Genomic DNA, 14,304 nt, shown 5'->3' with positions numbered 1-14,304 from the left:
TAGGGGCATGTTGTTTTATGGCGAGAGGATTAAAATTTTAAAAGGCCATGGGGGGCAATTTCTTTACACAGTGAGTTTTTCGTGTGTGGAATGAACTTCCATACTGAGTGGTAGAGGCATGGTTATGACATTTAAAAGACTTTCAGAGAATTACATGAATAAAAAAAATGCTTGGAGGAATATGGGCCAAGCGCAGGCCAGACCAGTTTAGTTGAGGATTATGGTCAGCATGGACTGGTTAGACCGAATGGCCTGTTTCCATACTGTATGATGCGATTGTTCGACCAGCTGCCGTGGTGGTATTTGAACCGAGGACTAGAGCATTCACAAGGGACTCAGGATTACACAGACAGTGACACTGGCATGAAGGTGATCGCTGGCAAAGGCTGAGAGGCCATATGGAGCCTCAGCTCCCTGCATTCGTATAGCAGCTTTCTCATCTCCAGCATGCTTCAGAAGCCTAGTGCTTTCTAGAGTGGATACCCTGTTGTAATGTAGAAAACATGGCAGTCAGTTTATCTACAGCAACCCTCCACAAACAGCAATGAGGGAGTGACCACATGCTAAGTAAAAACCGAAAGAGCTGCAGAAGCTATAAATCAGAAACAGAAGTGGCTGGAAAAGCTCGGCAGGTCTGGCAGCATATGTGGAGAGAAATTTGAGTTCACGTTTCAGGTCTCAAAATCCTCAAAGGGTCACCAGACCCGAAACATTAACTCTGATTTCTCTTCACAGACCTGCTGAGCTTTTCCAGCAACTTCTGTTTCTGTTAATGACCACATGCAGTGTTTTGGGGATGATAGCAGGAAGATGGAGCTGTTGTGCAGCAGTGGGTGCTGACCCTCTCAGGTTGAAATCCCACTCCGAGAATTGTTGTAATGTGGACACAAACCAGTTGCTGATCAACTGACAGATCTTTGCAAAATACCTGTGAGTGTGTCAGCCAAGATCTCTGTCCACAAGCCATGGAGTGGGGCTTAACTGTAAAAGTCCATATTTTTAATTTTTCTGTATTTTTGATTTCCCATTTTTGAAATGGGAAAAGGATTGTTTCAAAAGCCAAGAATTATGGAGAAGATTACTGAACTTTTTAATAAGCAGGTTAACTGACACTCAAGGTGCAGTAGATCGTGACAAACCAAAAGGACCATCTCAGTGAACCCTCTGGACTATCGAACTGCCTTCCCGGTTTTTCCTCCACTCTTAACACCAACATTTTTGTGTTTGCTTGTATGTGAGTGTGGTGGTGTCTTGGGGGGGGTGGGGAGGCATTGGAATTTTATAAGGGTACAGTTCCCAGTCAGCAGTTCATAATTGTTTACCTCCTGCTAGAATCTATTTCTTTGTAATTAAACAGTAACCTTTGTTAAGTACAGAAACCATGCTTCATGCTTTTTGGCAACCTGGGTCTAAGGGAGAGGTAATTTGAAGAATGTGGCGTACTTTTATTAATCTTTAATTTCTGTGATGACTTCCAGAATAGTGGGGCTTGTTTCCCAGTGAGGATGTGACAGAACCTACAATCTCCTGTCTATAAAGGAAGAGTGCTTCCCAGTGAGCTATATTTAACCCTTTTGATTTACTCACTGGTTATTGAATTGCATGCCAGGGGAAGATCCTGTGGACGGGGACCAATATGTTAATGTTTCTGTGCATCCTGCATTCTACAGCCTGGAGACGATCAACGATGGACACTTCCATACGGTCGAGATTGTGACCTTGGACCAGATGGTTAACCTCTCCATTGATGGTGGAACCCCCAAGAGCATGGAGAGCTCTGTCAAGCAGTCAACACTCAACCGCGAGACGCCCCTTTACATCGGAGGTAAGGTGGGAGCAGGCATGCCAGACGGACTCACTCCTCATCCTTCAACACACTCAGAGTTCCTGTCATCAGGAACTGTCCCCAACCCCTTAAAATGTACCCATGCCAATAAATCTGATACATCTTACTTAGTTCATTCTTGAGGTGTGGGTGTTGCTGCCAAGGCCTGGTATGTTTTGGCCATTCCTATTATCCCTTGAAGGTCGAGCTTTCTTCATTATTAACAAGGGCTTTCATTTGATTAGCATGGAGGGGCAAGGCATTGTGATGATGGACTTAAAGAGATTATGAGATACGTGGTGTCACATAAGATGAGATATAATCTCATTGAGCAGCAGAACGGGCTGCAACAGGACACTGATATATTGACTGGATTCTGCTTATAATGTAAGAAAGGTGAGCAGCATTCGGCCCATTAATGCTGCACTCCCGTTTATTAGGATCTTGATTGGCATTTAACACAGTTCCACACTCCACTGATTATCCATATCCCCCTGGATTCTCAATCCCAATATAGGTGTGGAAGAAAGTGCCCTGAGGCTGGTGGAGAGGGGGGCAGGGGTGGTGGAGGTGTAGTGGGTTTTACAGTAAACACGGTGAGTGGTTCTCGAAGCACTGCAGAGGCTGTTAGTGACAGAGGTTGGAAACCCTGCATCCGAGCATTCACACTTCAGACCAGAAGATGTCAGTACAGAAATAGACCATTCGGTCTACTGAGTCTGTGTGTTCATGCCTGATCTGATAATCCTCATCTCCACTCTCCTACCTCTTCCCCCAGCGCCCTTGATTCCCTTCCTCCACCTCAACCCCCCCCCCCCTTAATTCAGACTTTAGGATCGAATAGAAAACTGACATTAAAAACAAGTCTATCAAACCCAGTCTTAACTCTTAAACATCCACAACCCTCCAGGGTTGAGAATTCTAATGTTTCACAACCATCTGCATGGAGATGTTTCTCCTTATCTCAATCTGAAGATTGAGACTGGATTCTAAACTCTCCAGGGTGAAAGTGAGGACTACAGATGCTGGAGATAAGAGTCAAGATGAGAGTGGTGCTGGAAAAGCACAGCAGGTCAGGCAGCATCCGAGGAGGAATTTCTGATGAAGGGCTTTTGCCCGAAACTTTGATCTTTCTGCTCCTCGGATGTTGCCTGACCTGCTGTGCTTTTCCAGCACCACTCTCACCTTGACTCTAATCTAAACTCTCCAACCAGGGGAAGCAGTCCTCGTGATATCAGAATCCATAACAATATGACAAAGGGTCAGTTAGACTCAAAACGTCAGCTCTTTTCTCTCCTTATAGATGCTGCTGAGATTTTCCAGCATTTTTTCTTTTGGTTTCAGATTCCAGCATCCGCAGTAATTTGCTTTTATCCCTAGGAATATGATGTGTTCCTTGACATATCAGTCAGATTCATTTCCCGGTGAGTAGCTCTCTGTGTGCCTGTTTGTGATGGTTGCATTTCCGTCCCCGTGCCCAGGGATGCCCGTCGATGTGAATTCTGCGGCCTTTCACCTCTGGCAGATCCAGAATGGGTCCAGCTTCCATGGGTGCATCCAGAACCTCTACATCAACAACGAGCTGCAGGACTTCACCAAGACCCAGATGAAGGTTGGTGTGGTGCCAGGCTGTGAGCCCTGCAGGAAGATCATCTGCCTCCATGGTATCTGTCAGCCCCAGGCAGACTCTGACCCTGTGTGCCACTGTGAGCCGGGCTGGTTGGGACCTCACTGTGACCAGCCACTCGGTGATCCATGCCTGGGACACAAGTAAGTCGCAAGATATGACCTTAAGTCGCAACTCTCACCAAAACCTGTTTGCTTATCACCCCGTCCCTGTGCTTTCTCACCTATCCAGTTAAGGAGTATCTTTATTTTGAATCTTTCAGACCATGCATCTCTCTGATCTTCTCCAAACATCTCAGTTTATCCAATTCTGACATCTTGCCATTCTGAACTTTAATTGCTTTACTGTTGGTGTCTGTGCCTTGAGTTGCTTGGGCCCTGAGCTCTGGAAATTCCAAACCAAAACCTATCCGTCTCTCACTCCTCCTGTCAGACCCTCTGTCTTTGACAGAACACCTGCTGTGTTAACCCCTTGCATGGATCAGGGTTCAACTTTAAAAGTGCTAGCCAATTATTCCCTCTCATCAACATAAGAACACAAGAATTAGGAGTGGAGTAGGCTGTCTGTCCCTTGGAGCCCACTCCACCATTCAGTGAGATCACAGCTGATCTTTTCATGGCCTCAGCTCCACCTACCACCCCTACCCCCTCGCTCTCTATCATCCTCAATTCATTTACTGTTTATCTATCTTAGCTTTAAAAACATTTACTGAGGAAGCCTCAACTGCTTCCCTTGGGCAGGGATTTCCACAGATTCACAACCCTCTGGGTGAAGAAGTTCCTTCTCAATTCAGTCCTAAATCAGCTCCCTCTAATCTTGAGGCTATACCCTCTTGTCCTAGTTTCACCTGCCAGTGAAAACATCCTCTCTACTTTATCCTCTCTATCTCATTTATTCCCTTCATAATTTTGCATGTTTCTATAAAATCCCCCTTCATTCTTTTAAATTCCAATGAATATAATCCCAGTCTCCTCAGTCTCTCCTCATAAACCAATCCCATAGCCTCTCCCCCTAGCCTTCAACCTTGTTTCTTTCGGTATTAATCAAGTTCCTGTTTGAAAGCTAATACTGAATGTGCTTCTGAGAGCCATTGAAGTCGCGCATTCTAAAAATTGAACCGAGCACGAAATCTAGGTTAGGCCTCTCAATGTTCTGCACTGCCACTTCACAGGTGAGACATTATCTGAGGCCCTAGCTGTCTCCTCCAGTAAATGCAGAAGGTGCCACCAACTTTTTTTGGAGAAGAGCAGGGAATCTCTCCCCAATTCTATCCTAGCCAACATTCACCTCTCGATAAAACAGAATAACAAATTATCAGGCCCTTTATTGGTTTGTGGCATCTTTGTGTGCAAACTGAATGGTGCATTTTACTACATTACAACACAGGATACAACTTCACAAAATGTGTCATTTTCTGTAAAGGGTCTTGCAGCCTTCCAAAGATTTTTCTATAAACCATCAAAGATGAGAGACAGGGGTTTTCTGCAGTCCATTCAGTAGTTGTGATTTTAATATTCTCCACCAGAGGTCAGTCTTTGTCTTTGCCAAGCCTGTCATACAGCAGAGGTACATTCATAATGAACCTTTACAGCTCCTCCCAGTCCAGCCCTGCCTCTGTCTGTTCACCACCTTCACCTTCCTCCCCTATATGTCTATTGCTAATAGCACCACCATGCATGACACTGAGGCTCACAGACCAGAAGGAATTCATTGTCACTTCATTAGTTGAAGTTAAGTGTAGCTCATATAACTAACTTCAGTGAGACCAGCTCAGGATGAGGACATATCTTTAATAAAGGTAAAGCTCCAGATTTTGCCACTTCAGATTAAGACTTAGCTACAATTCACCCTAAGGTCGATCAGCCTGTCAGGCTGTGTCCATTCACTGGAGTCCGGGTACCGGAGGGTGTTTGTGGAATTTGCTGCCTTCAGAAACAAAGCTGGATAAAGTTGTGAGACTTTGAACTTAAAGCCCCAATTAGTTCATTACAGAGTCAGAGAGATGCATAGCACGGAAACAGACCCTTGGTCCAACTCGTCCAGGCTGACCAGATATCTTAATCACAGCTAGTCCCATTTGCCAGCACTTGGCCCATATCCCTTTCGCCCTTCCTATTCATATACCCATCCAGATGCCTTTTAAATGCTGTAATTGTACCAGCCTCCACCACTTCCTCTGGCAGCCCATTCCATATACACACCACCCTCTGCATGAAAAGGTTGCCCCTTAGGTCTCTTTTTTATTTTTCCTCCCTCACCCTAAACCTATGCCCTCTAGTTTTCGACTCCCCCACCCCAGGGAAAATGCCTTGTCTATTTATCCTATCCACGCCCCTCATGATTTTATAAACCTCTATAAGGTCACCCCTCAGTCTATGACACTCCAGGGAAAACAGCCCCAGCCTGTTCAGCCACTCCCCATAGCTCAAATCCTCCAACATCCTTGTAAATCTTTACTGAACCCTTTCAAGTTTCACAACATCTTTCCAATAGGAAGGATACCAGAATTGCACGCAATATTTCAACAGTGGCCTAACCAATGTCCTGTACAGCCACAACATGACCTCCCAACTCCTGTACTCAATGGTCTGACCAATAAAGGAAAGCATACCACACACCTTCTTCACTATTCTATCTACCTACAACTGTACTTTCAAGGAACTATGAATTGTTTCATAATTTTGAATTTTTTTTCATCCTCCTAATCCACATCAAACAGACACAGGATCAATTCCTGCTCCACTTATTTTTCTCAGTTCACCTCCTAGGACAGGTACAATATTGGTGACAGTCAGTGTAAAGCCCTCTGTACTCTTTTAAATCAAAAGTAAGGCTGCCTCTACACTTTCCCCATCAAAAATTCCCAAGACAGGGGCACATTGGATTACATAGACAGTAAACTTTCCTTATCACTGACCCAATCAAACACTCCCAGGATGGGGATAGCATGTGCTTTGATAAAGAGTACAGCTGCCTCTACACTGTCCTTGTTAAACACTCCCTGGACAGAAATGGCATTGGGTTAGATACAGAGTAAAGCCCCCTCTACACTGACCCTGTCAAACACCTAAGGACAGGGACAGCATGTGGTTAGATACAGAATAAAGCTGAATCTACACTGTCCCTGTCAAACACTCCCAGGGGCAGGGACAGCATGTGGTTAGATACAGAGTAAAGTTCGCTCTACACCGTCCCTGTCAAGCACTCCCAGGGGCAGGGACAGCATGTGGTTAGATACAGAGTAAAGCTGAATCTACACTGTTGTTCTTTGTTGCAGGTGCGTGCACGGGAGCTGTGTGGCTCTGGACCTGGTGACTTACCGCTGTGAGTGTGATGATGGACACAAGGGAGCGCTCTGCAACCAGCAGCAAGAGCTATTTAACCCCTGCAAGAGGTTGCAATGTGAGCACGGTCAATGTCAGATCTCTGAGCTCGGAGATGCCAAGTGTGAGTGTGAAGATGGTTACACCGGAGATCTCTGCAACCAAGGTACTGGCATGGCACCAGGCATATGAGGAGCTGGAGGCTGTTGGGGGAGATGGCAGGTTGAAAGGGAATGAGTTTTCGTGTGAATTTATCGTTTGCCAAATAGTCACAGTCTGGCCAGAATCATACAAGGCAGAGCTGAAATGTTGGGGGACGTTTCAGCTGGATTAATACTGCACCAGGTTACCAGATACAAAAGGAAATCCTTTTAAATGTAAAGTTCAAAAATAAATTGACGATTACAATATATTAATGCACTGCTGGTTCATGGGAGGTTTTACATTTGGGATTATGATAGGGAATTTGAATGTAAAGGTAAATCTAACCAGTGAAATTAGACCAAGTGGGTACTGATGAACATGCCATCCTCCGTTAACACACTGAGTCAGGAGGGCCAGAAATTCAATCTGTGCCCCAGATACTAAAGCACAAGATGCAGATGACACTCATAGTTCCAATACTGAGGGACTGCTACACTGTGGAAGGCAACTTCTTTTGAATGAGACATTAAACCGAGCCCGTACCTGCCCTCTCGGGTTTACGTTTCAAAGAAGAGCAAAGGGATTTTCCCTCAGTTTCTGACCCAACATTTATCCCTGAATCAACACTTGAGAAACATTTATTGGTTCATATTTATATAACCATTTGTTTGGTTATTTCACTGTGAGAGCTTTCTGTGTGCACATTACTGTCTTGCCTACCTCATAACAAGGACCATACTTTTAAAAAAAACACTCCCTTGCTTGTAAAGCACCTTGGGATATCCTGAGGTTGTGAAAGACGCTATAGAAATGTAAGTTTGCCTTTCAGGTGTCTAGTAGTTCAAGGATAATTTAAAACGTTGTCAGGCCTGGGTAAGACAACAGGTGGTAGAGAAAACCAGATTAGAAAGTTAGATAGGTTTGACAGGAGCGAATGCTTGCCAGCACAAACTTAAATATTGTACAAAGGAAACTCAAAGTTGAAGCTTTTCATCTTGTCTCATCAGAGCTAGGATGCAAGAAACAGACTTGACAAAAATAGACAACATTTTATACAGCATGAGAAGAGGGGACATCAGGAAGTTATTTCAATCTTAATTCTGAGACCGGGAAGGTAGATTTGGATTGGTCAGGGTGTTGCCATGGGATTACAGCAGAGATTAGCTGTCTCCATGTCCCCATTTTTTTGCAATGATTGTACTATTTCTTATTGCCCACATAAAACAGGGTCCTGGGTGTTAATGGACATGACTTCGGCACACACAACTGCATCAGACTGTGGGCCCAGCTGATAATATTAAATTGCTTTTTTGATGTAGCTCAGCGCAGTCTGGATGATTTAATGAATGACCTTCAAGACTAGAGTCACATTGAACGGTGGATATACTATCTGAGGCTTGCTAGCACATGCTGGTTCAGCACATGTGACCTCCTAACCACTGTGAATGGTCAATGGGGTACATTGTTAGGTGTGATCTGGCCGGTTGCTGGGAGGTACAGACGACATACCGAACATCACACTGACGCTGACATGTATACGTCACGTCATTTATTTGCATTGTGGGGTGAGACGTCCTCTTCACTTGACAGTTGCATCGTGTTAATGGAGGACACGACTCCTGGATTTTCTGTGTAGTAGCAATATGGGACAGCTAGCGGCAGGTGTTGCTCAGGTCTGTGAGGCACCTTCCCCTCCCAGGATAATCTGACATAGGGTCAGATCTTTCACCTGTTCTTGTGATGTACAGCAATTGATGAGGAGATAGTGAACCCTGCAGTCCTGGTGAAGGGTTGACTCCCTTGCTGCTCAGATGCTGCCTGACCTACTGTGCTTTCTCCAGCACCACACTCTATCTACAGCATGTGATGGTGTAATCAGGGGTATCACTTCTCACACAGGATAGTTTTGATGTGCCTCATCTCAGCATCAAGATGAGCAGAATGACTAGAGGCCTGATTCACAAAGTTGCCTGATCTTGACGCATGTGGGACCTGCAGGAGTCCTATATCAGGGGAGTCAGTATCCTAGTGGTATTATTGTTATATGATTAATCCAAAGACCCAGGTGATAATCTGGGGACCTGGATTTGAAATCCTGCAATAATAGGAATTAAGAGTCAAATGATGCCCATGAGGGCATTGTTGATTGTTGGAGAAACCCAAACAGATCATTTTAGGGAAGGAAACGTTGTCCTTACCTGGGTCTAGCTAACGTACAGGTGGATCCAGATCCGCAACAATGTAGTTGATGCTCTGTGTAGTCACAGATGGGCAATGAATACTGTCCTACCCAGGGACGCCCATATCCCATGATGAATGTTTTTGAAAAATTGACCATGTATAGGTTATTTTTCTTTAAATCAACTAAAGCTGGAACACAATCTTAGTGACTAGTTTGAAATTAAAAAGACAGTCAATGTAGCAGACAAGTGAAAGGATAATATATCCTTTTAATACATTATTTTTGTAGAATGATATTAAGCATCCAGCAGAGAAACAGAACAATTAGGCAGAGGGCTATGCTGTTGTTCACACTCCAGCCGAGCTCCCTCTCACCTCATTTTGATTAGCGTCTCCTATTCCTTTGTGTTTCGTGTGTTGCCATTAATTGCATTGATTCAATTCACTAAAGCTGCTGCAGTGAGGCCTGGTTCCATATTCTCCCCACTCTCTGGCCAAAGACATTTCTTCTGAATTCCTGATGCAATTTGCTGGCGATAGCTCTTGTTTTAAAAAGTTAAAACGTGGTCAAAATCAAGTAACAGTGACCATTTTATTCTTGTAATTATTAATTATTTATTTCTATGTCACAGTTTTTTTTTCCCAATACAGAATTGTCTCAGTAATAATGAAAATAGCCTGAATTGAGCTATTGGCTCGTACTGTTCTTTATTAAGAAAAGCTGTTTGCGTTTACGCAGTGTCTGTCAAACTCATTGCAGGATCATTTTGAAATAGTGGAACAGAGTCTGGGGGGGGGATGACATACAGACAGAACCATGATCAACATGATGTGCTGTGACGTTATGGTAATGTCATTGAGCTAGTGAGCCAGGGACCCAGGATAATTCTGTGGGGACACGGGTTCACTTTGCACCACAGCAGCTGATGGAATTAATTATTTTTCAGTCTTGGGATGTGGGCATCGCTGGCTTGGCCAACATTTATTGCCCATCCCGAGTTGATCCGTGAGAAGGCGGAGGTGAGCAGCATTCTTGAACCGCTGCAGTCCACATGCTGTAGGTAGACCCACAATGCCATTAAGGATTCTGGGATTTTGACACTGAAGGATCATGATGTGTTTCCAAATCTTGGGCTTAGAATGGGACCTGCAGGGGATGGTGTTACCATGCATCTGCTACCCTTGTCCTTCTAGATGGAAGTGGGTTTGTCTGAGGATCTTTGGTGAATTTCTGCAGTGCATCTTATAGATAGTACACACTGCTGCTACTGAGTGTCAATGGTAGAGGGAGTGGATGCTTGTGGATGTGGTGCCAATCAAGCAGGGACTGCTTTGTCCACAAGTGTCAAGGTTCTTGAGTGTTGTTGGAGCTGCATCCATCCAGGCAAGTGGGGAGGATTCCATCACACTCCTGACGTGTGCCTGGTAGGTCATAGACAGATTTTGGGGAGTCAGGTGGTGAGTTATGATCTGCAGGGTTCTAAGCCTTAGACAGAACTAGAGGGCATAGGTTTAGGGTGAGAGGGGAAAGACATAAGAGAGACCTACGGGGCAACATTTTCACACAGAGGGTGGCTGCCAGAGGAAGTGGTGGAGGCTGGTACAATTGCAACATTTAAGAGGCATTTGAATGGGTATATGAATAGGAAGGGCTTAGAGGGATAGGGGCCGGGTGCTGGCAGGTGGGACTAGATTGGGTTGGGATATCTGGTCGGCATGGACGGGTTGGACCGAAGGGTCTGTTCCTGTGCTGTACATCTCTATGACTCTATGACCTACTGTTTTAGCCACTATATTTTAATAGCTCGTTCAGTATCATTTCAGGTCAATGGTAACACCCAGAATGTTGATAGTTAGGTATTTGATGAAGTAATACCATTGACTGTCAAAGACAATGGTAAAAATGACTCTTATTGCAAATAGACATTGCCTGGCACAAATGTTACTTTCCACTTTTCAACCCAAGCCTGGATATAGTCCAGGTCTCACTGACACAGTCCATGCCCAAATGCAGTATCTGAGGACTCACAAATGGTGCTGAACAGTGTGCGATCATCAGTAAACCTTATAATGGAAAGAAGGTTATAGATGAAGCAACTGGAGCCTAGGAGACCATCCTAAGGAACTCCTGCAGAGATGTTCTCTCACTGAGATGACTGACCTCTAAAAACCACAACCATCTTCCTACATGTCAGGTGTGACTTTAACCACTGAAGGGTTTGTCCCCCGATGCCCATAGATTCCAGTTTTGTTAGGGCTCCTTGATGCCACATTCAGTTGATTGTAGCCGTGAAGTCAAGGACTGTCATTCTCAGATCCCCGCTGGAATTCAGCTTTTGGTCCATGTTTGAACCAAGGCTGTAATGAGGCCAGGAGCTGAATGGCTCTGCCGGAATCAAAACTGGGTGTCAGTGAGCAAGTTATTGCTGAGTAAATGCTGTTTACTGGGCACTGCTGATGATAACTTCCATCATTTGACTAATGATCGCAAGTAGACTGACGCAGTGGTAATTGACTAGGTTGGATTTGTACTGTTTTGTGTATAGGGCATGCTTGGGCAATACTTGTAGACAAAGATGAGAGTAGTCCTAAGGGAAGAAGCCAAGGCCAGTTATATCAAAATTAGGCAGGAGCTGGGAAATGTGGATTGGACACAGCTACTTGAAGGGAAGTCCACATTTGAGATGTGGGAGCCTTTCAAAGGTAGTGCAGGACAGGCATGTCCCATTGAAGACAAAGGATAGGAAAGGCAAGATTTGTGAACCGTGGATGACAGGAGAAATCATACGACTAGCCAAGAGGAAAAGGGAAGTGTACATAAGGTCTGGGCGGCAAAGAACAGAATGAGCCCTGGAGGAATATCGGAAGAGTAGGACCAGTCTTAAACAAGGATTCAAGCGGGCTAAAAGGAGTCATGAAATAGCTTTAGCGAGCAGAATTAAGGAGAATTCCAAAGCATTTTATTCTTATAAAAGAAGCAAGAGGGTAACTAGAGAAAGGATTGGTCCACTAAAGGATAATGAAGGAAGGCTGTGTGCCGAACCTGAGAGAATGGGTGAGATTCTGAACCATTACTTTGCATTAGTGTTCACTGAGGAGAGGAACATGATGAATGTTGAGATTAGAGATAGAAGTTTGATTAGTCTGGATCACATTGACATAAGTAGGGAAGATGTGTTGGGTAGGCTAGAGGTTATTAAGGTGGACAAATCCCCAGGACCGGATGGGATCTATCCCAGGTTGCTGAGGGAGGCAAGAGAGGAAATAGCTGGGGCCCTGTCAGATATCTTTGTGGCATCCTTAAATACAGATGAGGTGCCGGAGGACTGGAAGGTTGCTCATGTTGTCCCCCTGTACAAGAAGGATAGTAGATATATTCTGGGTAACTACAGACCAGTGAGTCTGATGTCAGTGGTGGGAAAGTTGCTCAAGAAGGTACCGAAGGATAGGATCTATTTATATTTAGAAAAGAATGGGCTTAACAGTAATAGGCAACATGGTTTTGTGTGGGGGAGATCGTGCCTTACCAACTTAATAGAATTTTTTGAGGAAGTGACCAAGTTGATAGATGAAAGAAGGGCTGTTGATGTCATATACATGGACTTTAGTAAGGCGTTTGATAAGGTTCCTCATGGTGAACTAATAGAGAAAGTGAAGTCACATGATGTGCAGGGTGTTCTAGCTAGGTGGATGAAGAATTGGTTGAGCAACAGGAGACAGAGAGTAGTAGTTGAAGGGAGTTTCTCGAAGTGGAGAAAGGTGACCAGTGGTGTTCCATGAGGGGTCAGTGATGGGGCCACTGTTGTTTGTAATATACATAAATGATCTGGAAGTGGGCACTGTTGGTATGATCAGCAAGTTTGCAGATGACACAAAGATTGGGGGTGTAGTAGTGGAAAGCATAAGGGACTGTCAAAGAATACAGAAGGATATAGATAGACTAGTTGGGTAGAAAAGTGGCAGATGGAGTTCAATCCCGACAAATGTGAGGTGATGCATTTAGGCAAGACTAATTCTAGAGTGAATTATACAATGAACAGAAGAGCCTTGGGAAAAGTTGATGGGCAGAGGGATCTGGGAGTGCAAGTCCATTGTACCCTGAAGGTTGCTGCACAGGTGGATAGAATGGTCAAGAAGGCATATGGTATGCTTGCCTTCATCGGATGGAGTATTGAGTATAAGAGCTGGCAGGTCATGTTAAAATTGTACAAGACATTGATTTACAAAATTGTGTCCAGTTCTGGTCGCCACATTACCAAAAGGATGTGGACACTTTGGAGAGGGTGCAAAGAAAGTTTACGGGGATGTTGCCTGGTATGGGAAGGTGCTAGCTACGAAGAGAGGTTGAGTAGGTTAGGATTGTTTTCATTAGAAAAAAGGAGATTGGGGGGGACCTGATTGAGATTTACAAAATCATGAAGGGTACAGACAGGGTAGATAGAGACAAGCTTTTTCCCAGGGTGAGGGATTCAATAATGAGAGGTCACGCTTTCAAGGTGAGAGGTGGAAAGTTTAAGGGGGATACACGCGGCAAGTACTTTACACAGAGGGTGGTGGGCGTTTGGAACACGTTGCCAGCAGAGGTAGTAGAGGCAGGCACGGTAGGTTCATTTAAGATGCAGATATGCCACTGGACATATCCATGAGTAGGTGGGGAGCAGAGGGGTACAAATGCTTAGGAATTGGGTGACAGGTTTAGACAGTAGATTTGGGTCGGCTCAGGCTTGGAGGGCCGAAGGGCCTGTTCCTGGGCTGTACATTTTCTTTGTTCTTTGTTCTAATTTTCCACATTGTTTGGTAGATACCAGTGTTGTAACTTATTGGAACAGCTTGGCCAGGGGAGCGGCATGTTCTGGAGCAAAAGTCTGCATTATTGTTATCAGGACCCATATCATTTACAGTATCCAATACTGCCAACCATTCCTTGATATCACATGGAGTGAATTCAATTGGCAGAATACTAGCATCTGGGATGCTGGGGATCCCTGGAGGAGGTTGAAATAGATAATCCACTTGACACTTCTAGCTGAAGATTGAGGTGAATTCTTCAGCCTTACCTTTTGCGTGGATGTGCTGGACTCTCCCATTATTAAGAATGTGGAACCTCCTCCTCCAGGGAGTCATTTAATTGTCCACCCATTCACAATTGGATATGGCAGGAGTACAGAACTTAGATCTGATCCATGGTATTGGATCACTTAGCT

At 44.6% G+C, this 14,304-nt stretch overlaps 1 protein-coding gene across 2 annotated transcripts in view; it reads left to right on the top strand.

The window, feature by feature from the left end:
* The window catches only part of LOC140463354 (slit homolog 1 protein-like), a 334,431-nt gene that overhangs the window by 256,650 nt on the left and 63,477 nt on the right, over positions 1-14,304 (top strand). For both annotated transcript variants that reach the window (XM_072557191.1, XM_072557190.1), the window contains exons 34-36: positions 1,671-1,825; positions 3,307-3,595; positions 6,730-6,941. In XM_072557191.1, the coding sequence (XP_072413292.1) occupies positions 1,671-1,825; positions 3,307-3,595; positions 6,730-6,941 (656 nt within the window). The remainder of the gene's footprint in view (positions 1-1,670; positions 1,826-3,306; positions 3,596-6,729; positions 6,942-14,304) is intronic.

The sequence above is a fragment of the Chiloscyllium punctatum genome, chromosome 38 (genome assembly GCF_047496795.1).
Source record: "Chiloscyllium punctatum isolate Juve2018m chromosome 38, sChiPun1.3, whole genome shotgun sequence".
NCBI lineage: Eukaryota > Metazoa > Chordata > Chondrichthyes > Orectolobiformes > Hemiscylliidae > Chiloscyllium > Chiloscyllium punctatum.
Note: the sequence above shows the minus strand (reverse complement) of the source record. Positions and strands in the feature narration are given on the sequence as shown.